This window comes from Nelusetta ayraudi, unplaced genomic scaffold, assembly GCF_046127955.1.
Source record: "Nelusetta ayraudi isolate G7.1 ecotype Tasmania unplaced genomic scaffold, CSIRO-AGI_Nayr_v1 ptg000092l, whole genome shotgun sequence".
Lineage (NCBI taxonomy): Eukaryota > Metazoa > Chordata > Actinopteri > Tetraodontiformes > Monacanthidae > Nelusetta > Nelusetta ayraudi.
The window spans coordinates 1164221-1187544 of record NW_027466142.1 but is presented as its reverse complement, the minus strand read 5'-3'; the positions used below and the strand labels follow the sequence as shown (position 1 = coordinate 1187544).

The window sequence follows — 23324 nt, the reverse complement described above, 5'->3', positions numbered from 1 at the left end:
CGGACTTCTCTGCTGTGACCCGGCGATAAGAAGAGGAGGCTTACGGGCAGAAGGAAGAAGGCGTCCAGCTTTTAAGATTGGTGCAGCTTTTCAATTTAAATCTCTGTAGAGAGATTGAAGCTCACCGTCTCTGTGAGACTCAGTAATAAAATATATATATATATATATATATGTAGAGAGAGAGCTTTTTCTGAAATCACAACTCCTGAATCCTGTATTTATTTAAATCTTCGCATTTGGCATTTGCTGGGGGGGGCGGGGGGGTTCCTGTGAATGTATTTCTAAGAGATTTGCATAATGAAAACTCAAAAATTAGCCCAATTAGCAGGTGGAAAACCTCCAATTGCGTTTGAAATAAATTGTGCAGTACACAATGAGCCAATTCACTGCACCCTATTAGCGAAAGCCCTACGTTTGGAGGCGGAGGAAGGACCCCCTGCTGTCAACATGAGAATGGAAACCTTTCCACGTCGTCAAGCGTCCAAACTGGCAGGGCACTGCAGCCGACGAGCCAAAAGCTTTGTGTCTGATTGACGAAACAAGGCAACAAGACGAGACAAAAGGTCCCTGGAATACAACACAGGAGGTTCCTTTCCTGTTTGCTTTGTGCCGCTTTGACGACTTGCCGAGTTCATCTCAAATTGATGTTTTCTGTAATGAATTACCAAGCTCCATACAAATGGGGGAAAGTAAGAGGTGACGGCCATTGTGAAGTGAAATGTCTTTAACACAAGGTGGGAGTCTTCCTGCTAGGAGAAGTGGCCATTTCAACTAGGAGACACCGGAAGAAGCGAGACAGAAGAGAAACAAAATAGGCCTTTCTCAAAAAAAAAGAATAAACTCTTTTAAAAATCAAATGTATTTTTTTTTTTTTTTCAAAGTGTTCCTTCCTCCTACACCAGGAAGGTTGTTTCCGATTCTTCTCTCGTTCTACTGACTTGAAACTTTAAAAGCAAGATTTCAAAGGGAACTTGAACCAACAACTTCCTCCGTGACAGCCAGCCATCCGTCCCTCCGAGTGATTTCTCCTGATTGGAGTCACGAGGAGTGCAGAGATGATTCCACGTTTCGAAAAGTTTTGAAGAGAGTGGATCCAATAAGACGGATAAGATCCCTTTGAGTGTGAACAAGAGGTTCACACCAATATCAAGATGTACACTAGAGCCGTTTAGGGTTGTTGCCAAGTTAAGCAGGAAACGGAGTGGTGAGAAAAGGAAACAGAATCGCTGAGTTTCAGATCAGATCAGATCAGATCAGGAAATTAAGAACCAAATATAAGACGGAATGATTTTATAGAAGTTTGGTAAAAGGGAAACAAAACCACCATGAAAGTATCTCACACGTATGTATAAATCTCACATTAGAAAACTGAATGTTGTTAGTTTATGGTGATTTGCCTTTAGATATTTATTTTCCAGCTTATTGAGCAGCCACGAAAAATTTTTGTAAAAAAAAAAAAAAAAAAAAAAAGGGGGAGCTTTGTGACATCGCAAAAGACGGATGTGCACAACTGGAAAGTGGAGTGAGCAAAAGAAAGGACGGATTCTCATTGTCAGCTCTAGGAACTAAAATCAAAAGAAGTGAGATTCTTTTCTAGCCACTGGTTTATCACAAACACAAAACACAGTCAAACACCCGCCGCTCATCATGGAATATTTTTCGGTCTCGAAAAACTTTTTCCTACTAAACATCACGACCTGATTGGACGCAGTCTGACTGGTGGTCAGTGCCTAAAACAAAGACAGCCACGTTCTCAACAGGAACATCTTGCACATGGTGTAGTGGTGGAGAGACTCGACACTTTAATGCTCATGGGGAACTAGTAAACAAAAAAACTAAATGCAAGCAAACAAATGAATCAACGTGAATATTGATTTTAAATCTTTATTTTATCAATAACATTCTAGAAAGAAATACATTCACACAGTATGATACAGGATCCGTTACATAGTTTGCTGCAAAAAAAACAGGATATGTAGACGACAAATGTATTGATCTCTAGGTTGTATTCCTTGTGCAGGAGTGGGACTGACTTTACGTGATCTAAAAACAAAACAAAGGTCAATATTTCTGAGACTTTACACGATAAAAAGGTCCCAAAGTTTAATTTGAGGTGCGACTTAAAGCTGACAAAGGCATCTAAAAGACAGCAGGGAGCCACGCCCCCCCCCCCCGACACAGAGACCAAAAAAAAGAAGAAGCAGAGAACACAAATGTAAACAATGTACATATGAACATATCCAATGGCTAATGTTAAGACAATCCCATCACTGCTGGGATTCAATGGTCACATTTCCTTGCACTTGTAGGGAGAGAATAAAGTGCAGTTCATGGCTCTGCTCGTCCCTTTCTCTCTTCTCTGCGATGGGCCGCCGCCGCATCAAAGAGTGAATCAATCCACCAATACACATGGACAAGATGTTTCTGAACATGGCTGTCTCAAAACGGCGGGGGGGGGGGGGGGGGGGGGGGGGAGCGCATCGCACAACAGAAAGAAGCCCAACTCAAACAAAGCACAAGCGCGATAAGAAGCAGGCGGTGAGATAAGCGCAGAGATGAAGTGAGAAGCATCCATGGTTAAAAAAAATAAATAAAAAAAAACTCCCAACTTACCTTCGCATAAACACATTTTAATCATGATTTATTTCTTTTTCTTTTTCTCTAGGTGCGCATGACTACGGTGAGTGCGTGGATGACTGACGTGGCTCGCTCTCACTTGCTGCTTTAAGGCCGAGTCACGGCAGCACAGCGAGGACCAACAAGCATACAGCCCTTCAGGATTGTATGGGTTTAAGAAAAAGAATCTGAATAAATAGAAGAAAATGAAGTTTCATTTCAAAAGAAACTCTTCATAAGGAAAATAAAAAATAAAAAAAATAAAAAAAATAAAACATCACCCACTGACTAAAATGTCCTTTCAACACATGATGTGGCTGAATGTGCCATCATGCAGGGATTGTTGCATAAAACTGTTTGGCCTGTGATCTCCACACAACGGAGGCCAACGATTGGTCCACATCAACTTGTTGTTGACCCGCTTCCACAATTATCAACATCTAATAAAGCCTGTTTGACTGTCTGTCAGCTGCTGGATTAAGAAGGTCCAGAATATTGATAATATAGTGATGAGTTTCACTGCACAACTGGAAAACACAAGCAGCGCTGATGGCACAAACGCAGGAAATTCCACGGCCGATCAAAAATTTGTTTGCAAATTTTTTCACGCCAGCCCGTTGGAAGGAATCTGTCTGAAAACAGAGAGTGTGTTGATCTACAATTATCAGTTTTTTTTTTTAAAACAGTGAAAATTCCTTCTTTTGGTTCGCCCGTTTCCATTTCTCCTTCCGCCCAATTTTAAAACTTACACGACAAATAAAAAGTTCCACACCTACATTCAAGTGCTGAGAGGGTTATATTGCATCGCCGCGTCGTCGTCGTCGTCTTATTCTACACTAGGTGGGGCCGTGGGACGTTGCATTTAGCTGCGCTTTTAAAAGGACACGAGATGAACTTACTGCTAGAGGTGGATCGACTGCTCGCACTCTACCCCCAAATAAAAAAAAAAAGATCTAAATCCAAGGTGTCGTCGCGTCGATCTAAGAGTAACAAGCAGCTGTTTCTACGCCGGCTGTCAAGACTCAAGTGGTTCACATTAGGAGGAGCAGGAAGAGAACAGAGGCACAGAAGCTTTATTGCTGCCGCCGACGTAGAGTACCGACAAATACTGACTGCACTTTGATATTCACAACGTTACACACAGGCTATAATCCGGGTGAGACAACATGCAGTCTGACCGCTTAGTGAGAGAGAGAGTCGGCCTCCATCCAGGAAGTCAAGAGAAACCATCAGTGACTTGATCTGAGAGGACTTCCCGCAGTGTGTGTGTGTGTGTGTGTGTGTGTGATGTGGTCAAACAGAGTCAATGGATCGAATGTAAACGAGCAGCAAATTGCCACAACTGGTGAAATTCAAGCGTTGTTTGAGAGAGGGAGGTGAGTCACGCTGAGTCGGGGCTGAGTGACGCCAGTCTGCTCAGCCGTCTGTCACCTTTGACCTTTCTTTGGACTTCCCATCAGGGACGCACGCATCGGAAAAGACACCAATATCCAAATTTGACTGCTCGTGCGAAGTGAAGGCAGCTCCGCTGCAACACTCGTGTTCATTTGGGGCCTCTTTCTTTTTTTTTTCCCAAGGTGCATTTTTCTTCCTACAAAGCCAGAGAGAGGGTGGCACTGTCGCTCAGCCCTGACCAGAACCCATGAAGTAAGTCCCTGCTTGGTAATAGCGTCTCCAACATGTTGACTCATTTTATGCAATGACAAAAACAAAAAAGACAACACACGTGGATGCTCTCTCTTGACTGTCGTACCTTCACTCTGCTGTGCGATACTGCAGAGTGAGCTGAGTGACGAGGCTCCGCCCCTGCCTCACCGCTTCACTCCCATTACACAACTTAGGAGTGACGTCAGAACGGGAAACGGACCTCGGAGCTGACTGATCTCTGGTTTTTGGCCTGTGTGTCTCCTGGCTGGACGGGGGAGGAGGGGAGGAGGCAGAGGGAGGAGGAGGAGGAGGAGGAGGAGGAGGAGGAAGGGGGGATGGGAGGCGGGGCTCCACAGTGTTGGGTCCTCAGGGTTCAGACTCCTCTAAGACTTGCCTGCGCTGGCCACAAACGGGACCAAACCAAAGAGATCCTCAGGGGGGAGGGGCTTGTCGGCGGCGGCAGGCGGTCGGTCCGCTTCCACGCTGGCGGTCGTCTCCACCGGCTTCTCTGTGTGAGCAACGATGTTGACAGAGGGGGGGGGGGGGGGGGGCTGAGATCACTGCACCACAGCTGATTGGACTGACAGACAAGAACTAAAGAAAAAGAGAAGAATCAGAAGCGCACACAGCGGCGCCACCTACTGGCTCTGAGCAGGTCGAACTCGCGGTCGATCAGCTCCTCCTCCGTCAGCTTGGAGAAGTTGTCCTCGCCAAAGGGGTTCCAGCGGGACATGTCGGGGGGGTTGCTGCCCACCGAGCTGTTGCTGCAGCTCTGAGCCGGCGGCGTCATCCCCTCCGTCGCCACCAGGGGGTTTCTGCAGTGCGGACAGGGATTGGGCCATCAAGTGAGTTGCAAGCTGCGACCAGCAGTTAGCTTAATTATTTTTTTGAGCGACTGACTCCATTGAAATAAATGGGCCCTACCTGGGGTTGGCGTACGGAGTATCCACAACAGGTGACGGCCCCGTGGTACCCGCACCGGGTCCGGGTACAGCAGGGGGTGTGGTGGCGTTAAAGTGTCCCAGGGGAATCTGGAACTCAAGAGGGGAGGACAGGTAGGGGAGGGGCTGCTGGGCGGGAGGAGGAGGATGCTGCTGCTGCTGCTGCTGCTGCTGCTGCTGTTGATGATGGTGATGATGATGGTGCTGCTGCTGCTGCTGCACAAAAGCCTGTTGGTACTGGTGCAGCTGTTAAGGCAGGAAGAGAGGGGAGAGGAAAAGAAGGAGGGGCAGGGGGGAGATGAGGGACGGAACGTTTTGTTTTCATGGCGCTCGGTGATGACGGCAAACGAGACGATGAGATGTTGTTAGAAACCGGCTCTGGATTTGAGAAGCTGGGGACACGGTGGACGGGGGAGGGGCAGAGGAGTGACAGTCAGCAAAGCACGTCTGGCAGCAGACTGAAGACATTTCAAATGCGGGGGTGAAAAGAAAAATCAATCAATTTAAAAAATAAAATGAAAATCTGCCGTCGTCAATATGTTCAAAGTGGGCAGGACGAGCGTCGAGTCACACGTGTCACTCCCCGGCTGATAAACGATACAACCGGTGCCCTTTGTGACATCACAGAGGGCAGCCAAAGCTGTTTCTCATTTCTGCAGACTTCACATGAATTTTTAATTCCCCAGCAACCGACCGACCAAACGCATTCTTCAGCTCCACTTCTACGCGCGTGCGCCACGTTTTTGTGCTTTTCAAGCGCCGCACAAACACAAGTGGTCCGGTGTCACGGCAACATATTCCACAACTCGCCGCCACTTCGCAGAGAGGCGGGTCCCGGAAACACGCTCCGCGTTCAAACTACTAGCGCGCGTCCTGGGAATAGAAAGTTTTTTCTTTTTCTTTTTTTTTTCTTTGCGAGGTTGCCTCCGCTCGCTGCAACGTGAACTCCTTCATATGTCGAGGACGCGGAGGGAAGCTGCGCGGGCTCCACCCTCTGTTCCGTCCCCTCGTGGCTCCGCTCGGACCAGATTGCCTCTGAAATAAAACAGATGGTGCGCCTTCGTCGGGAAACAAGACTAAAAACTGCGCCGCCCTAGCAGGACGGCGCTTGGAGGACCTGTGTTTGTGTGTTTGATTCGGTGGCGGCGTAAATACTCGTTTTTCGGAAAGACTTGGACCGACTCGGTAGGAAGTTTTCAGCGTCTGCTTCCAATTGCCGCTCTTGGCACGAGGCGGCGGAGCGATTTTTCGACTGAGGCGTAGAGCCTCGCTGCCAGTGTTTGGAACAGAGGGAGCGACTCGGGGGCATCCTGACATTAAATGAAACGATTCGGCTCGGCGCTGCTTCACGCTGAGTCTCCATGTGTTTCGCCGTCGCTCCTTCAAACTATTTACTGCGGTTGTTTTGGACGGCGCTCTCCACCGTCCCGACGTCCCGTCCGAGTTAGAAGCATCTCCGCATGGCCGGGAGAAAACTCTCTCACTCACCATGGCTGCGTACTGGGCTTGAGCCTGGGCCACCTGCGGCTGGTACAGGGGCTGCTGCTGCTGCTGCTGCTGCTGCATCAACATTTGCTGCTGCTGCTGGAGCAGGGCCTGCTGCTGCTGTAGCTGAAGGGACCGCTGCACCGCCTGTTGGTACTGAGAACAGCAGGGGAACTTCAGTGGGACGACCCTCACCTCATCTCCTCCCACCTGGGCCATGCAGGAGACCTGGATGTACCTGGAGGTATTGGAGTTGCTGTGCGTTGATGTGTTGTTGCTGCACTGCCTGTTGTTGTTGCTGCTGCTGCTGTTGGTGGTGGTGATGCTGCTGCTGCTGCTGCTGCTGCTGCTGCTGCTGTAGCTGCTGAAGACGCAGGTCGCCTGGCTGGAGCTGCTGCAGGACTCGGTGCTGCTGACTGCTGGGCTGCGCCTGGATGGCAGGTTGAGCGGAGCCTGGAGTCGGAGCTGCCGGGACAGAGGTCATGTGACGCTTTCAAAGAAAAGGACTTCTGGGTTTTAAAAAAAAAAGGTCATTTTCCAGCTGCTGAAAACCATAGTGGGTCCATTTTTAAAAAATAGGTACATTCAGGCTGTGTTATGCAGAGTATGTCATTTTTGTTTATTTAATGGGGAAGTTAATTATTTCAGAACATCTTATTTTGGATGACAAACATGATTTTAACAGCATTCGTTTCATTGTGTTGACAGAAAAGCATAAACTGCTCTACAAACCTTTCTGGCCGTTGCTGATCTTGACGGGGGTGACGGTGGCGAGGGCGAGGACGTTGCTGTTGGCAGCCTTGGGTCTCTGTCGGGGGGCTATCGAAGTTTCTGTCGGCCCCAACGGGTCCGTGATCCTGCACAGGGGAGAAAAAAGCTGTGACTTATTCAGTCAGGAGGCAGGAAGAGCTGAGGAAGAGTCGCTGGAGAAGAGTCGCCGAGGAAGAGTCGCCGGGGAAGAGTCGCCGGGGAAGAGTTGCTGAGGAAGAACGACTGAGGAAGAGTCAGGCGGCTACCTGGCCTTGGTCATGCTCTTCTTGGCGGCAACCTCACTGGCTGTGAGGGGCTCCGGAAGCGACGTGGGGATGGGCGAGTTCTGGGGGAGAGAGCGACTGTCTTTAATAAGGGAGTCTATGCAGCCAGTTTCAGCCAAAGTCATCACGTGATCACCGGGGGAGGGGCTTACCAGGAGGTTTGGCACCGGACAGTCTTTTCCTGCCAGCTTGAAGGCAAAGGAGGACACCTGGTAGATGTCTGGTCTCTTGTCCTGGTCTGGCTCGAGCATGTATCCTGGGAGGGGGAACAGACAGAACACATGGTAGTTCTTTTAAGGAGCAGAGTGAACCTCCTCGGTTTGGCCACTTGGTGGAGCTGCTGCTCAACTAAAGAGCTGCAGCGCTCTCGCTCCTCTGCGTTTAAGGAAGCGAGAGCCATCGCCATGGTTGGCAGAGCGTGACCGGTTCTAACAGGTTTGAGGTTGTGTCAACACAATAACTAATTTCAACAGGAGAGCCATCGCTCCGTCAGGAGAAGAATAACTGGGACAGCAGTAAAAGCCTGCGAGAACATTTTACGAGTCCGTTTATAGGAAGGGAAAACAGTTAACGACTAAAACAGCCGATCGCGCTGAAAATCCTCCCAGGACACAAAGGAGGAATTCCCACATGTCGACTGATGGAGGGGAAAAAAACTTAAAAACAGGCGTGGGGGGGGGGGGAGTTGAATACTGTCAGCGGGATAAACAATAGCGACATTAATCCCACGCTGGCTCTCTGGATATACTTACTGATTAGACAGTGCAACTTGAAGGAGAATTTGGAGTTATCGGGAACGATAAAGGTTCCGTCACATATGGCAACTTGACTCTCCCCAAACGGAAGTGCGAAGAAACACAGCTTGTACAACAAGCATCCGAGCGCCTGTGAGGGGAAAGAAAGGGGGAAAAGGTCACACATGATGCTGTCAGACGCACCGTTCAGCTGAGACAACAAGACACTGAGCAGTGACAATGATCCCCATTTAAGCTTCTAAACTTTATCTAACGTTACTGATGTCAGGGGGTGAAAGTGGTGCTTTTTGTGTGTCTGCAGGCTGGAAAACACACTGCCGGCTTGTCAGAGCTGAGGCACCCTGCTGCCGGTCCAGACACCCGCTGAGCATCCTTCACTGGCGATGCAGATGGCGAGGACAGAGACTCTGGAGATTTCAGGGCAACTTTTCTTTTGAAGAACTCAGGCAGGATGTATTTTCCTTCACAGTTCTCCACTCAATGAACTAATCCACTCTGATACTAAACTCTTAATCCCGGGCCAGACAGTGGTGAATCTACCAACGGTGGAAAACAGAAAAGTCGCCTGGATAAGTGTGCACGGCGTTCCTGCTGTGGGATGGAACGAGCAAAACAGCCCGCGTCCAACATGTGGCGAAACACCGGCAGGAAGTCTGACTGTAGGGGGGGTGTGGGAGGGGTCGTCCACAGGAAGCGACTGTTTGTGTCCCACACTGCGTTTCTTCCTACAACTACTGTGGCAAGTGAAGTTTCTGTTCCATCGATCAGATTTTATTAAAATCTAACTCCATTCTGAGCTTCTCTCCGAGTTAAGCTTGAGTGTGACAAAATAAAATAAATAATAATAATAAAAAAAATAAAAAAAAATAAAAAAATATATATATATGTATATATATATATATAATTGTTGTTATTGCTATCATTATTGTCATCATCATCATCATTATGTATTTTTGGTCTTCACAGAAGTTTTTCAAAACACGACATGAAACCACGTTGACACCAGAAACTGCTTCCAAACACTGCGCAACTACTCAGTGCGCACTGATCCTGTTAAATCCGCTGAGTCAGAGTTCCTGACACCATCAGTCACCGCTGCCTGGCCGGGACAACAGAAAGACACCTTCGTGTTTCAGCTCAGGGAGAAGTTGGAGAGGAACTCTCTGTGTTCCACTACTGGCCACTTCCTCACACAATCAGGGCATCTTTAACCATCTGTCGGTCAGTGCATCGATACCACGCTGCACATGCAAGAGTCGCGAGTGGTGTCTACATCTCCACCGCCTACCTGGGGCCCAATTACCTTCTAAAAAGACAAGAGTGGCGGGGCAGAATGCTGGCCGCCGCGTCGGGAACCATGTTGCTGAATGTTTAATGAGGGGAGGAGAGCTGGAGGAGGTAGGCAGGCGGGCTGAGCAAGGGGAGGGAGGAGAGACAGAGGGAGGAACCAGTCGGGGTGAAGTGATGCAAGAGGACGCTGCCAGGAAAAACCGGCTCTGCAGGGTGCACAACGTATCACAAACACACAGCGGTGCTGGAAGTAAATACACAAACAGGCAGACAGAAAAAAAAATCAGGCGCTCACCCATATATCAGCCTTTGTGGTGATGGCTTTCCCTGCGTACAGGTTAATCATCTCCGGGGCACGATATGAGAGGGTGGTGTACCTGCAAGTCAAGAGCGGTCAGTCGGCTGCAGGTCAGCGGGTTTAGTTTGCAGTTTGCAAATGTGTTTGGAGTCTAGCGGCTGGTATACAGGAGGGTTTTAAATGAAACCTCACTTAATATTGAACAATCAGAACAGACTTTGCTTTGCTTATTTACTTTCACTTGTCAAAAAAAAAAAAATCAAAGCGTGAGGCTGCCAGTTGCCGCTTGTCTAAAAAGGACAGTTGACAGCTATACAGCTGATAAGAGCCACACACTTGACTTTACTGCAGCTGTAAAATGTGGGGGAAGTTAACAGGGCAAATCTGCTCCAGCTGATAACGTGACAGCACACGGATGCAGTGCTACATTGACACAGTACTGAGTGATGACACAGGAACACATGGAGCAGGTGCACTGTGGATATTTCGGGATTTCTTGCATATCATTATGCAGGTCACCACACACACACACACACACACACACACACACACACACACACACACACACACACACACACACACACACACACACACACACACACACACACACACACACACACACACACACACACACACTGTTTTGAAACAGTTGTGGTTCATCATCTAATTTGTGTGTGTGACTTGCAATGCAATTTCACTCAAACAGCACTGTTGACACAGGAGAACCTGACAAGCCACCTGACTGCATATTACATCATTTACTTGAAGGTCCCACCCCCATTTTTTTCTAATTATCATAATGGTCACACTGGCAGAGTAGCGTCTCAAAATTAGCCAAAATGTTGTCTGGATGTTGTGGGGAAACTGAACGCACCCCCGTGGACCAATCAGACATTTTGCAGTGACTTCTTATCTTCCATTATCTTTCAGCAACACTCACTTCTTGATCTCGTCCTCCACCGCAGTCACTCCATCTTTATGCGGCAGCAAAATCTTGTGGGTGGCGCTGCCGAAATCGCACAGAACATAGTTTCCTTGGTCGTTTAGCAGGATGTTTTCAACCTGGGAAATGAAGAAATCATTCAGGAACTCGTTTTGTTGACACACAACAGCAAGGAACGGGACTTCAGTGACGGCGAGAGCAGAGCAGCTTTTGCCACCCAAGGTCTCCGTCTCTGCTTTTTTTCTATTTCTTCTATTTCGAACCTACTCGGAGAGTCAACGCTAATGTGGTTTTCTCCACGGCTTGACTTCCTGTTTCATATTAAGATCAAGACAAACATTTATTCTTGAGGGTTTTAAAAAAATGCCTGCAAGTTTCGGAACAGATGTCAGAGAAACTTGACTGTGTTCTCCCCACGAATTAAGACTTTAAAACGCATGCATCCTCCTCCTGAGCCAGAGGGCTTTCATCGCGACACTTAGCATGAGGGGGGTTTTTGCGTTATAATAGAGACATGATGTTCTGTGCAATTAAGCGGAACAAATATGCAAATATGAACAACACAAGATGATAATGAGCTCAAAACATCAGCCGCATAAAATGTGGCATTCAGCCTAACTTTCATGTTCACGTCGAGCGTAAACGCCTCAAAACAAAGCTATTAAAACACAAGAAGCAGAAAGAGACACAGTGAGGTTGAAGGTGGCCGAGGCTGCAAGCTTTCTCTGGCAAAACAGTGCGTCAGCAAAAAAAAAAAAAGAAAAAAAGAAAGAAAGAAAGAACAAGCCAGAATGAGGTAACTGCTTAGACATCCCACCTCATTAACACTTGCCAACATACCTGCAGAACCAGTGAGAGAGGTGGCAACAAAACCACTTGTAATAATGACAACAAGCCACGCGTCCTTCAACCACACAAAAGCAGAAAAAGCGAGTGACATTTCTGTCTGTGAGCAGCGCTCGTCTTCTCATTTTTCTGCCGCTGCACCAAATTTTCTGTGTAATGATTATCTCTGCTCAGGGCCGCCCCAGGCTGAGCGATGAGGCCTGATTAACAAGACAACAAATCAAAGGGCGGTGCGAGGCACAAATGGAGGGAGAGGGGTTTCTGGGGGGGAATCATACAAACAGCCTGGGCTCATGAAAGCCACGCCGTGTCTCCGGGCTGTCGACGGCTCAGGGTTAAAGGCCCTTTTTTGCACTCTCACTTCCCCTGGCAATGCGTGACTGGGCCTCTGTGGTCTTTTGTGTCCCTGCAAACGTTATGTAAGCCGTGTAGGCCGAGCAGATAGACACAGACCGCAAACAGAGGACGGGCCTGTGGAAGCTGAAGGGACCGCACTGTTCACAGCCTCGTCCAACTGGACGGAGAACAGCGGCCCACTGATGGCCCCGCAGAGGAGGATTCAACCAGGGTGGGAACTCGCCGAGCGTCAGCGGGACCGAGGCTGAGCCTGGCGCCGATCCAGCCCTGATCTCAGAACCTGCAACCTCCACCGACTAACTCACCCAGAGTCACAGAGACGCTTTCGACATGTACCACTTTAAGGGCGGAAAAAAAAGAAGGAAAGAAGGCTGTGTTCCTTCTGCCGGCTGCTGACAGAGGGAGCAGGAAAAAGAAGGCAGGAAGTAAGAAAACAAGCTGCAGGGGGAAGTGGGGCAGTCGAAGAGGAAGCAGAGGAGCCAGAATGAGCAGCGAAGTAAACACAAAGTGCACATCCTTCTGCTGACCGGGCACATTTGCAACATTTCCCTTCCAAAGAAGCTGTAATGTCACCCAGTGATTCATCTGCAGATTTTGGTTAAAATATTTGGAAATACTGCGCAGTTGATAAACAACCTCTTGAGTTATTGATTAAAAAAAAAAAAATGCTTAACCTTCAAACCAGAGGTTGAAAGTTGGACTTGAAGTCAAGAGATGAATTAGTGATCGCTTGTGCAGTAATAGGTCCGAGTGAAAGTTTTCATTAGTTTACACTAGCAGTCAAAAGCTTGGACACACCCTATGAATGTAATGTCTTTTCTTTCATGCTCATGACTATTGACATTGCACTGTCTCACTGATATATGTAAATTCTTCAAAATAGCCACCTTCCACATATATATATATATAAGCATATATAGAGTTACTTAACGTGTTTTCTTTGCTGCATAATTACATACATCTTGCTCCTATATTTGATGTCTTCAGTATCTATCTGCAGTGTAGAAAGTTGTAAAGATAAAAAAAAAAAAAAGAAAATGCATGAGAAGGTGTGTCCAAACTTTTGACTGGTAGTGTAAATCTGAGAATCAGCTACGATGCCAACGACATGGGGAATAGAAGCAGCTGAAAGAGAGGCAGAGATTCACTGGTCACCTTCAGGTCCCGGTGGATGATGGGCGTCTTGCACTGGTGCAGGCGGGCCACGGCCTCGCAGGTGTCGCAGAAGATGTGGAGGACCTCGGCCTCGCTGAAGCCCACGTTCAGCCGCTGGTTCATCTGCTTGACCACCTGGCCCGCTGCGGGAGGAGAGGGGGAGGAGTCAGAGGAGACGTTTGTGACTGCGCGCCGTTCGGTCGACTGGCGACTGGCCGACCGCCTTCGAACGTCGAGGCTTCACCTTTACAGTACTCCATGAGGATCAGCACCTCCCACACGCTGTCCGACACGGCGCTGATGGTCGAGTCCAGGTACCCGACGATGTTTTTATGGCCCGACAGCTCTTTCTGTGTGAGGGACAAGAGATCACACTAGTGAGTGATGATTGAGCGATCTAAACAATGAGTAAAATACCAAAGCTACACAGACCACAAGCCTACCAACATTTCTTTACAGAGCATAAAAGCGAAAGTAAATTTAAAAGCCAGAAAAAATAAGTTCAATAAGCTCCAGAAAAACTCAATGCAGTGAGACAAAACTATCAGATCCTTTAGAAGTCGCAGCTTCTCCTGAGTCAACGAGGCAAGTGTCTACAGGCCTCGCTGTAAAGGTGCCGCTAACCCACCAGAAGCACATCCAACCCTTTGAGACGGGATCAATAAATGCTTTTAATCCGTACACACACTGATATTCATTCTTTTTTGTTATAAAAAAAAAAGCCCCCCCCCCACTCCATCCTAAATGCAGTGTGTGTGTGTGTGTGTGTGTGTGTGTGTGTGTGTGTGTGTGTGTGTGAGTGAGTGAGTGAGTGAGTGAGTGAGTGAGAGAGAGAGAGAGAGAGAGAGCTGAAAAGGTGGTTAACAAACAACAGACACACAGAGCTGACTCAGCAGTACAGAGTGAGTCACTTCAAGGTAACATGAGGTTGAATGGAAACCAGTTGCTGTTCTAATCAAAGTCGCTTCAGTCTCATAAATCAATCCTGCAGGTCCGACTGTCGCCAAACTATCAGCTGACCAGATTGAGTGAGAGACCAGAACACGAAGCGTGGCGCAGCTCGCAGCAGTGCAGCTCCTGCCAGACTGGAAATGCTGGAAATCAGGACGGCTCAGGAAGTGAGACTGAGGTCATTCATCTGTTCACCTCATTTCACGTCCTCCATTTAAACCATTTAGACCAAAATCCTGGAGACTGTCACAGCTGTCGACTCTTCAGGCAGCTGCTACAATGTTCAGTCTAACAATGTCACAACGCAACACCGCACAATTACAAGCAACAACATATTTGAAGTTTCTCCTTTAAAATGCACCATGTTATAACATTCTAAAGGCATTGCTTTTTATTCCGGCCCACAATGGATCCGTTAGGCATCAGCACTTGTGTACAAAACTGTATATTTGCAGAAAACTGTAGCAACTATGTTTAGCCCTGTGTTTCCTGCCCTCCACATTAGAAATTGGCCTCTCAACTGCTTGGTTTGACCCTCATCATTAGAGAGGGACGGAAACAAGGCGACTTTTAAACAGTATTCCAGAGCGACGGAGACCTCAGGGAGGTGTGCGTTTCATTGCACGTTTTCTGAAAGTGCAGCATCAAAAGAACTGAAGGATGGATTTTTCTCATCGCTTGGGGGTTCAATTACAAGCCAGATACACACGCTATTGTTTCTTCTGAATATTTTATAACGCAGGCCTTTAATTGTCAATCATTTTGCAAATGAATCCTTCAAACAATGGGCTCGTTGTCTAAGGTGGCGGCAGACGAGCAGATTGGGGCAACCTGAGGTGAGTGACGACGCCTGGAACAAGGCGTCGCTGTTCTCACCATGATGGTGATCTCCCTCTTGTAGACATTCAGGTCCGGGACGTTGTTGACATACATCCTTTTGAGAGCGCAGCGGACGCCGCTGTGCGTGCGGGCCAGGAAGACCACAGAGAAGCCTCCTGTCCAAACAAACAGACAGACACACAGACAGAACATGAGGATTCTCTTCAAACCAGACATTCACTTTTTTTTTTTTTTTTGTCCTCCCTCAAATGAAAACGCTTTGGACGGAAATACAGTGACTAAAATACTGTGCAAGAGGGTTCAATCTATGATTCTCAAACACCATTCCACAGAATTGGACATTGCAATTACATCATGAGCATATTTCTACATGGAAACCATTAACTCAAAAAAGCTCTCTCTTTTCTTTTACCTAAAAAAAATGGAGAATCTTGCTCGATTGTTCTAAATACAGAATTCTGTTTCTGTATTAGCAACATAGTGCAGGTGTTTCGGAGGGAAAAGCAGTGTTTTATTTTAATGATTCAGAGCATGTCCAACCTGTGATCTTCTGCAAGGACCAGCAAGGAAGTGAGTCAACAGGAAGAGACTGAGGCCAAGTGTTTGCTTGTATGGAATCACAACAGTGATTGTTACTAAAGCGACCAACATCAGGTTAGCCAAGGCAGTTTAAAGAGCAGAGATAGGAGATTAAATCCAACATGGAGCTGGAGAGGTGCTGCTCTTTTGACATTGTGGACTCTTTTGACAACTAAGAATCAAGCTTCTTTAGTGCATGCATGCACGCACATGCACACGCACACTAAGTCAACACCTGTAACACTAAAGATAGCAATGCACTCAGCCAAAAACTGAAATGACACAAATCAATCAAATTTTATTTATATAGCAGCTTCCATCAGCCAAGTGGCTGGTGTCACGTGTTGAAGACAATAATTCAATTAAAAACTATCTTTAAATGTTTTTTTAATCTGCACAACAGTTCCATCGCTAGACCTCAAAAGACGGAAAAAAAAAAAGAAATCTGAGGAAGTCTGGTAAGACCATCTAAGCCATCAAGAAGCTTTGTGGAGATTAGCAGTAAACTCCTTGTGACTTTTAATGCACTTGTTTATCAAGATTTAAATGCTGTCTGAAACCCGACCGTCTGACGCAGAGTCGGTTTTACGAGCCAGCTTTGATATCTGGAGAAAAAAAATGTATTCAGTTGCGCAGATGTCGAGCCTCGTCGCTTTGTGCCTTCAAGGCAAAGAAACGTGACGCATGAGCGCCGAAGACCGAACCGGAGGAGAGTGAGCAGCGGAGACGTGCGAGCCGCAAACGACAGACGACAGGTTTTACGAGGCGAAATCCATTTGCTCGGAAGGGGCCCAAAGAATGAGAACGAGCCGAGTGCTGAAGTATGCACGAGGCTGCACTTAACATTCTAGCAATCAAACTCCCTCCCTCGCTGAGCAAACTGTAAAAAACCTCCCAGGCCTTGCAGTCACGCTGACCTGGATGTGTGCTGCTGGCACACGATACCACAGTTAAGGTCTGTAATTATTCCTGTCAGAGGCATCCGACCCTGGGAGGAGAGGGAAAAAAATGTCATCTCTCATCCCGGACTCGTCTGTTATCATGGGGCACTGACAGCCTGAAACGTGCTCGTGCAGGGAGGTCTAGACAACGCTTTGCAAAACGGTTATTTCTCATGAAGAATTCTCTTTCTGATCAGTATGGCAGACGCCAGCGTGCTGGCCTACACTAGGCCTCGATGCTTGGGGAGCAGATTCCCACTAAATCACCACCCATGGGCTTTTGCAGCATCGTCTAATGCCAGCCGCGGAAGTAGTACTCCATTGAGTGCATTATTCTCCTGAGTGGCTCTGGATGCAATGATTTGTTTTACTCGGGGCTTTGTGCCCGGCATACCAACGTGCTGCACAAATAAGGACCTGGCTGCACGGGAGAGCGGCCTCATCCACCAGCAGAGCAGAAAGTGAGGAATGACAACTGTGTTTTGTTTCGATTGTTTTGTGTTTTTCTTAAAAGAAAATAATATTTGTAACGTCTCACATGGATGCACAAGTGCACCTGCCTGGATCACCGTTCCTCCTCCTCCTACAAACAGCCAAGTGAAGGTCAGTTACATTCTAGAATAATGTGGAGTAGGTTATGGTGCACGTGCAAGGCGTCAGTACCAGATTGTGCTCATATTGGCTTCTTTAAAAATTGCACAAAACCGAACTGTAAATTGCAGAAACCATACACATTTTAATACCAGTTCAGTGGTCTGGTGGTTGAGTGTCCACCCTGAGACTGGCAGGTTAGGTTGTGGGTTCGATCCCCTGCCGGGTCAGACCAAAGACTGTAAAAATGGTCCCCGCTGCCTCCCTGCTTGGCACTCAGTATTCAGGGATGGCATTGGGGGGTTAGATCAGCCAATGATTCCCCTCAGGGGATGATGGGTCAAATGCGAAGGACATATTTCGCATCCTTCGGGGTGTGACAATCACTGGGACTTTAACTTTATTAAGCCACATTTCTTAAAGTCAAGATGCTGCATTTTAACAGAAACAAAACATGTTTGAAAGTACTCCCACCCCCCTCTTCTCTTCAGGCACGATGACGTTAGAATGACACGAGTTACTGCATTAACTGTTGGTCAGTGACATTTGGAGGAACCCCCCCACCCCACCCCACCGTCCCCTCGATCCCCCGACACACACACACACCCCAGTGCACCAGGCCAAAAAAACAGGGGAGGGTGGGCAGCGAGGCTAAAGACTGGTACTGGCTGAGGCCTGTAATTACTGGGGAATTTTCCCCGGCCCTGCATGCAGCACCAGGGACCCTGACATCATTTCAAAGCCTGACTAACTAGGACAGTCAGAGGCGGCACACATGATGGCCCCATACACCAGGACGGAAAAGGCTTTTGCAGAAAAAAAAAATAAGTAGGGAGTGTCACACATGCCTCCTCATACAGACAAGAGTTGTGGTGGTGGGGTGGAGGGGTGGAGGGAGAACTTCACAAGTGGTCTTAGTGTGTCTCCGAGAGATTAGAGGATTAACAAACAAGCGTGAAGCGAGGAGATACTTTGCAGACTCTGCTCAGGCTGCAGGCACAGATGTTCTTCCTATGAAGCATGATGTCATCTGAGATAACAGGCTGCTCCCACTCCTCTCCAGCACTCTGACTCTTACTTCACCTCACAATGTTATACTGAAGTCAGTGTGACACTGCTGTGCTGCAGAGCAGTTGAAGGAAAAAGAAAAAGAGAGAGAGGGGATAGGGCAGAAGGAAACTTTGAAAGCAGGGGAGGTATTTCCTACTGGAGGCCCCATCCCCAAACAGCAGCCCGCAACACTTCCCCTACAAGGCTTTGCAGCTGTAGGATAACAGCAAGTAGGGCCAAAGTAGGCCTGTTGTTGGAGATCCAAAAACATGAAGGGATACTTCACCTTCTCATACTTGGAGGGAAACCGCTTTGTGAAAATGTTCAAGGTCACATGGTGAAGCTAGTTGCCGAGATGAGTCATAAACTGGGGCAAAGCTAATCACTGTCAATTACTTCAGGAAGGATCTCGTTCAGAGGCGGAAAAAGGCCTAAAATGTCTTAATTAAATCTAAATATACCCCCCAAAAAACACTTCCTCCTTCTTCCTTTCCTTCTTTGCCAAAAGAAAACTTCATCATTACCGCACTCGCTAAACTATTTTAGATTTTCAGAACTCAAAACATATAATAATTGAATATGGCTCATAATTATGTTGATAAACTAATTTCCCACTGAAGGAAAAAGCTGAGCTTCAAAAGAGGACAGATATTCATCCTTGATGAGCGCTGATGAGGAGGGTTACCGTCAGGCAGCTCTTCAAAGTGCTGCCACTCGGGAGACAAACAAGCGCAAGAACTCGTAATCACTCCCACAATCCTAATTACCCAAAACTCCAGCACCCAGGGAAAAGCCACTAGTGAGCAGGAGCTGCCGAACACTTCCGTAAACAAAAGGCCCAAAACTGGAGACTGTGGCGGCAAAGCACCAGCTCACGCAGTTTCTAGACATTTTCTCACATAATCTCGACATTTTCACTCGACTTAAATGGACTTTCTGGTCTCACCAACACGTGATCAACACGCAGCTGCACATTTCACATTTTGTCAAGTCTTGCAACCTGGATTTCAGGGCAAACGGGAGTAATTTCTCCAATGGTGATTTTCATTAAGAGCGTTGAAGGTAGGGGGCAGCGGTGTGCCAGCTGCACTCGCTATTAATTACCAAAACGGACTTGTTGATCCTCTCTTCTGGAGCAAATCCTTCCAGATTAGTTACTATACAGACTAATAATGTGTTAAGGACTTTAGTTTTGGCGAGGAGTCCAAACACTCAATCCGGTAGCTGGAAAGTGAACAGAAATCACACCACGGTTGAGAGTTACACCGTCGTGATGCTTGGACAAGAATCAGGCCTTTCCACACTAAAAATAGACGGCTGTTTTAGCGAGCGCCCGAGAGATTCCACAACTCCTGACAGGACACATTACCTTCTCATATTTTCTGCATTTTTTTTTAGAAGGTACATGTAAAAAAAAATAAAACATAAATGTGCTACTTTTTAGGCTACAGAGGATAAGCGTTGAACTCTTAACCTGACTGACAATGTACACAACATGAGTGAGTTGAAGTTTGACTGGCTTTGACGAGCCAGATGTGCATGGCGACAGTGGGTTCGATATTTTTAAACCTTGAGAGAGGATGGCCTCCTGCCACAACACAAATTAGAAAAAGAAATGAATGAAAGGTGCAGCTGGCAAATCCAGGCCCCAATATCTGGCAAATGGCCAAACATCTGGCAGGATCAGCTGGTCAAAGGCAGCGTGCAACTACATTTCAATACAACACGTTCCAAGGGGACAGCCACTACTTCACTTTAATCAAGTAGGTATGATGGAGGGATAAAAATACATGAGGATTGATGTAAATTATGACCAAAAAAAAAAAAAAAAAAAAAAAGCAATTGAAAAAGAAGTATTTGCCTTGAGCTTCTTCGGTCATGGCCCTGCTGAACCGTCTTCAGTGCTCTTGCTCAGTACAGAAGAGTCACCATGAGCCATCAAGCACCTCGAGGTCAGTTGCCAAATCAACAATCTTTCCTTTGTCAAATTATTTGCACTGCAAGGTTTGATAACAAGAGAAGACAGAACCACGAGTGATTCAACAGCAAAGGGGAACTGACACAGAGGGAAATGTGACCGTTTTAATTTAAGAGAACACGTTGTACAATGCACAGAGAGCGTTCTTTCAGACCAATGCAACTTTAACTCAGTCTCCACAATGGACCCCATTAATGACGGTGAGACACTGCAGGCAAATGTAGATTTAAGACTACGTCTCCACCCTGAACGGCAATCAATCAAATCTGTGCTCCGACTCAGGTGAATGATGGAAAGCAGAGTAAAAGACGGGGACAATTGTTAAAGGCTGCGTTGCTAAAAGCTTGTCCATAAAAGGTAATCCACGTGGATGAATGACGACGTTTTTTCACGCTGGGCTCAGCTGAAGCTAAAAGCTTCTGCCAGCTGGTTCCCATGCATCTTCCCCCAGCAGCGCTTAACGCAACAAGTGAAAGCACAAGTGGTCGTTGCCTTTTGGAGACACTGTGATAACAGTGGTGGAGACTCGCTGCTGGTTCTGAATCAATAATTCCAATTCTGACGGGGTTACCGTGACAAGGGGTGAAGGACACGTTCATTCCATAATATGGCCGTAAAACGCAGTGAGTTTGTCGGCCAAAAAATAAAGAAAGAGCAATGCTTAACCTGAATGCATGTGGTTCAATTTGTACATTGAGACCGTTGTGAAAAGTTTAATATATGCAAGTCATGTGACAGTGCACCCTGGTGTCAAAACGCCCCAAAAATATATAAAGGGGTAATGTATAGTTACGCATTTGTAAATATTTATTGTTCAGTTCATGAACTTTGGATGTTCATTGAACGTTGGACACTAGCGGGCACTATCAGTGCCGCCCTTCATTTAGTCCTTTTGCTTTGGACGGTCAGTTGGCGAGACTTGGCACGACTGCCGCAACGCCTGCTGGGAGTGAGGGTAGACTTTGAGAGAGCGCCACCCAGCGGTGAAAGCAAAGCGCTAAACCACCGCACAAGTGCAGCGGCCAACTTCCCGGTCATGTGAAGTATCGCTGTTTATACAGGGTGGTACAAGCTGAGTGACACTCAGTGACACCCTTCTACAGTGCTTTTGCATGCGACATAAGATGCGAGCAAAGACCTGCTTCATTAGGGAGCAATAAAAACATCTGTGTCCCAGCTGCACATCTGTATTCAGTTATAGTTCGTGACGACGCCGCATTAAAGTGTTTGAGGCAACTTTGCATCTCAACGCATATCAATGTCCTCCTTGCATGTGGATTTCCATACAAACCGAGCCCACTCCAACATTTGGCTTGGAGCCCTCCCCAGATCGGGTGGGGTGGGGGGTGATGAATCGGAAGAAAATGATTAATTTGCAGTTTGGGAAGGAAGGGAGGGAGGAAGGGAGGGATGGCAGAGAGGCAGAGACAGGAGGCCTCAGCCAAGCAGCACAAAGACGGCGATTACACATCACGGGAGCGAGAGCCGCATCGTACCAGCGCTCACTCTTGGCTGCTACAATAAGACAATGCAGGGCCACAATGTGCCCATTCATCACCAGCACAGCCACGACTGTTGGGGAAACACTAGTGCCCCCCCCCACCCCAACCCCTCCTTTCACAATGTGAAATTCAACGTCCAACCCTTTTCCGCCGCTTCACAATTTTATGACTGAACATCCGATGAAAGAGAAGATGCAACTCTCGTTGACTTGCAGTAGTTGTTGATATTGTTTTCAGCCCCTCCCACTTTGTGACTCTTCCCGCCTCTTATCGATCCTCTCCGTTTTTCCATGTCTGCAGTGTTTGTGCAGCAGGTTCCCCTCACGTTGGGAAGACATCTTTCTAAAACAATCTGCCAAGGCTGTTGAGAGGGTTTCACAACAATACAATGAAAAGCATTCATTCTTATTTTTAATTAAAAACTCACAAAACTATGCACTTTTCAACACTGTCCTCTCAATACTAGCAAGTATATTTTAATATTTATTTAATATTTTACAAAGGTACCATGAGGGAAAAAGAGTGAAACTGCTGCGTTCACAGCAGCCGATGTGTTTGCATCTCCAATGTTTACATGATCTGCAGCGTGCTGTGGGTCTGTGACCAAGGCTCTTCAGCCTGACGCAAACTGAGACGCTATGACCAAGCCCAGCGTGCAAAACGCTTCGACATTCTGCTGACAGCAAGTGAGCACTACAAATTTCTGTTACATCAGCATGTTCACAGAGAAAGACAGAGAGAGAGAAAGAAACTGTTGGGCACCGTGAGTTCTGTGTCAGAACGCTCACACCGAGCACTCCGAGAAAGAGTCAAGGATGAACACCACAAAGCCAAGCGACTGAAGCCGCACCAACACATTGAAATAACGCAAGAAAAGCCGGAGTCACTGTACTGCGGCGCTGCACAGTCAGCACATCACTGAGGTTTAGAAGATACTTGCGGCCCTAATTAGATGATCTTCTTATTGTTGCCTTCCTTAAAAAAAAAAACAAAACCTTCACAACACGGATGGAGACGGTCGTGAATTTCCAAAGTTATTTTCCGCAGAGGTACTAGTGATTACCTTTTAAAGTGTTTGTTCAGGAACAGTGGTGACTGGTGGGTAATCAGTCACGTCTGGTTAGTCAACAGTTGAACTGTCGGCGGGACATGCTGGGGGTGGGGGGGTTTATCCGATAAAGTTTTGGAAACATCTACAGAAAAGTACAACACCTAATAGGATACACAGGAGCAGTAGCACATCTTTACAGTCCACGAATGTCCATGTTTTTACTATTTTCTTTTTGTTAACTATCATATTTTGCAGGAGATGAATGAGTGCTGTAAACACAACAATAAGTCTTGACAGGGTCGCTGCCTGTGATGAGGCTCAAAGGGTGACGGGCTCACAGATGCATCCTGTTGCTACATGTCATTTTTGTGCTCCTCTTGGAGACAGGATTGCAGATAGCGCTCCGGAGAAACCACAGAGGCTGAGAGGAAATGGAGGCAAGTGACAGCGATCCAACTTTAGGCAGAGAGACGG

At 47.2% G+C, this 23324-nt stretch overlaps 1 protein-coding gene across 7 annotated transcripts in view; it reads right to left on the bottom strand.

Moving 5' to 3' along the window:
• Window positions 1-23324, bottom strand: part of bmp2k (BMP2 inducible kinase) — a 32101-nt gene that overhangs the window by 3636 nt on the left and 5141 nt on the right. For 3 of the 7 annotated variants that reach the window (XM_076046926.1, XM_076046924.1, XM_076046925.1), the window contains 15 exons: window positions 15195-15313; window positions 13612-13717; window positions 13368-13510; window positions 11007-11128; window positions 10064-10145; window positions 8476-8608; window positions 7876-7979; window positions 7706-7785; window positions 7422-7546; window positions 6928-7154; window positions 6693-6845; window positions 5189-5450; window positions 4906-5082; window positions 4658-4771; window positions 1871-2043 (listed from right to left, as the gene is read on the bottom strand). In XM_076046926.1, the coding sequence (XP_075903041.1) occupies window positions 1904-2043; window positions 4658-4771; window positions 4906-5082; window positions 5189-5450; window positions 6693-6845; window positions 6928-7154; window positions 7422-7546; window positions 7706-7785; window positions 7876-7979; window positions 8476-8608; window positions 10064-10145; window positions 11007-11128; window positions 13368-13510; window positions 13612-13717; window positions 15195-15313 (2087 nt within the window). In that variant the 3' untranslated portion in view covers window positions 1871-1903. Of the gene's footprint in view, window positions 1-1870; window positions 4772-4905; window positions 5083-5187; window positions 5451-6692; window positions 6846-6927; window positions 7155-7421; window positions 7547-7705; window positions 7786-7875; window positions 7980-8475; window positions 8609-10063; window positions 10146-11006; window positions 11129-13367; window positions 13511-13611; window positions 13718-15194; window positions 15314-23324 lie in introns of those variants that run through there. The other 4 variants (XM_076046929.1, XR_012929049.1, XM_076046927.1 and 1 more) reach the window with 4 other exon arrangements.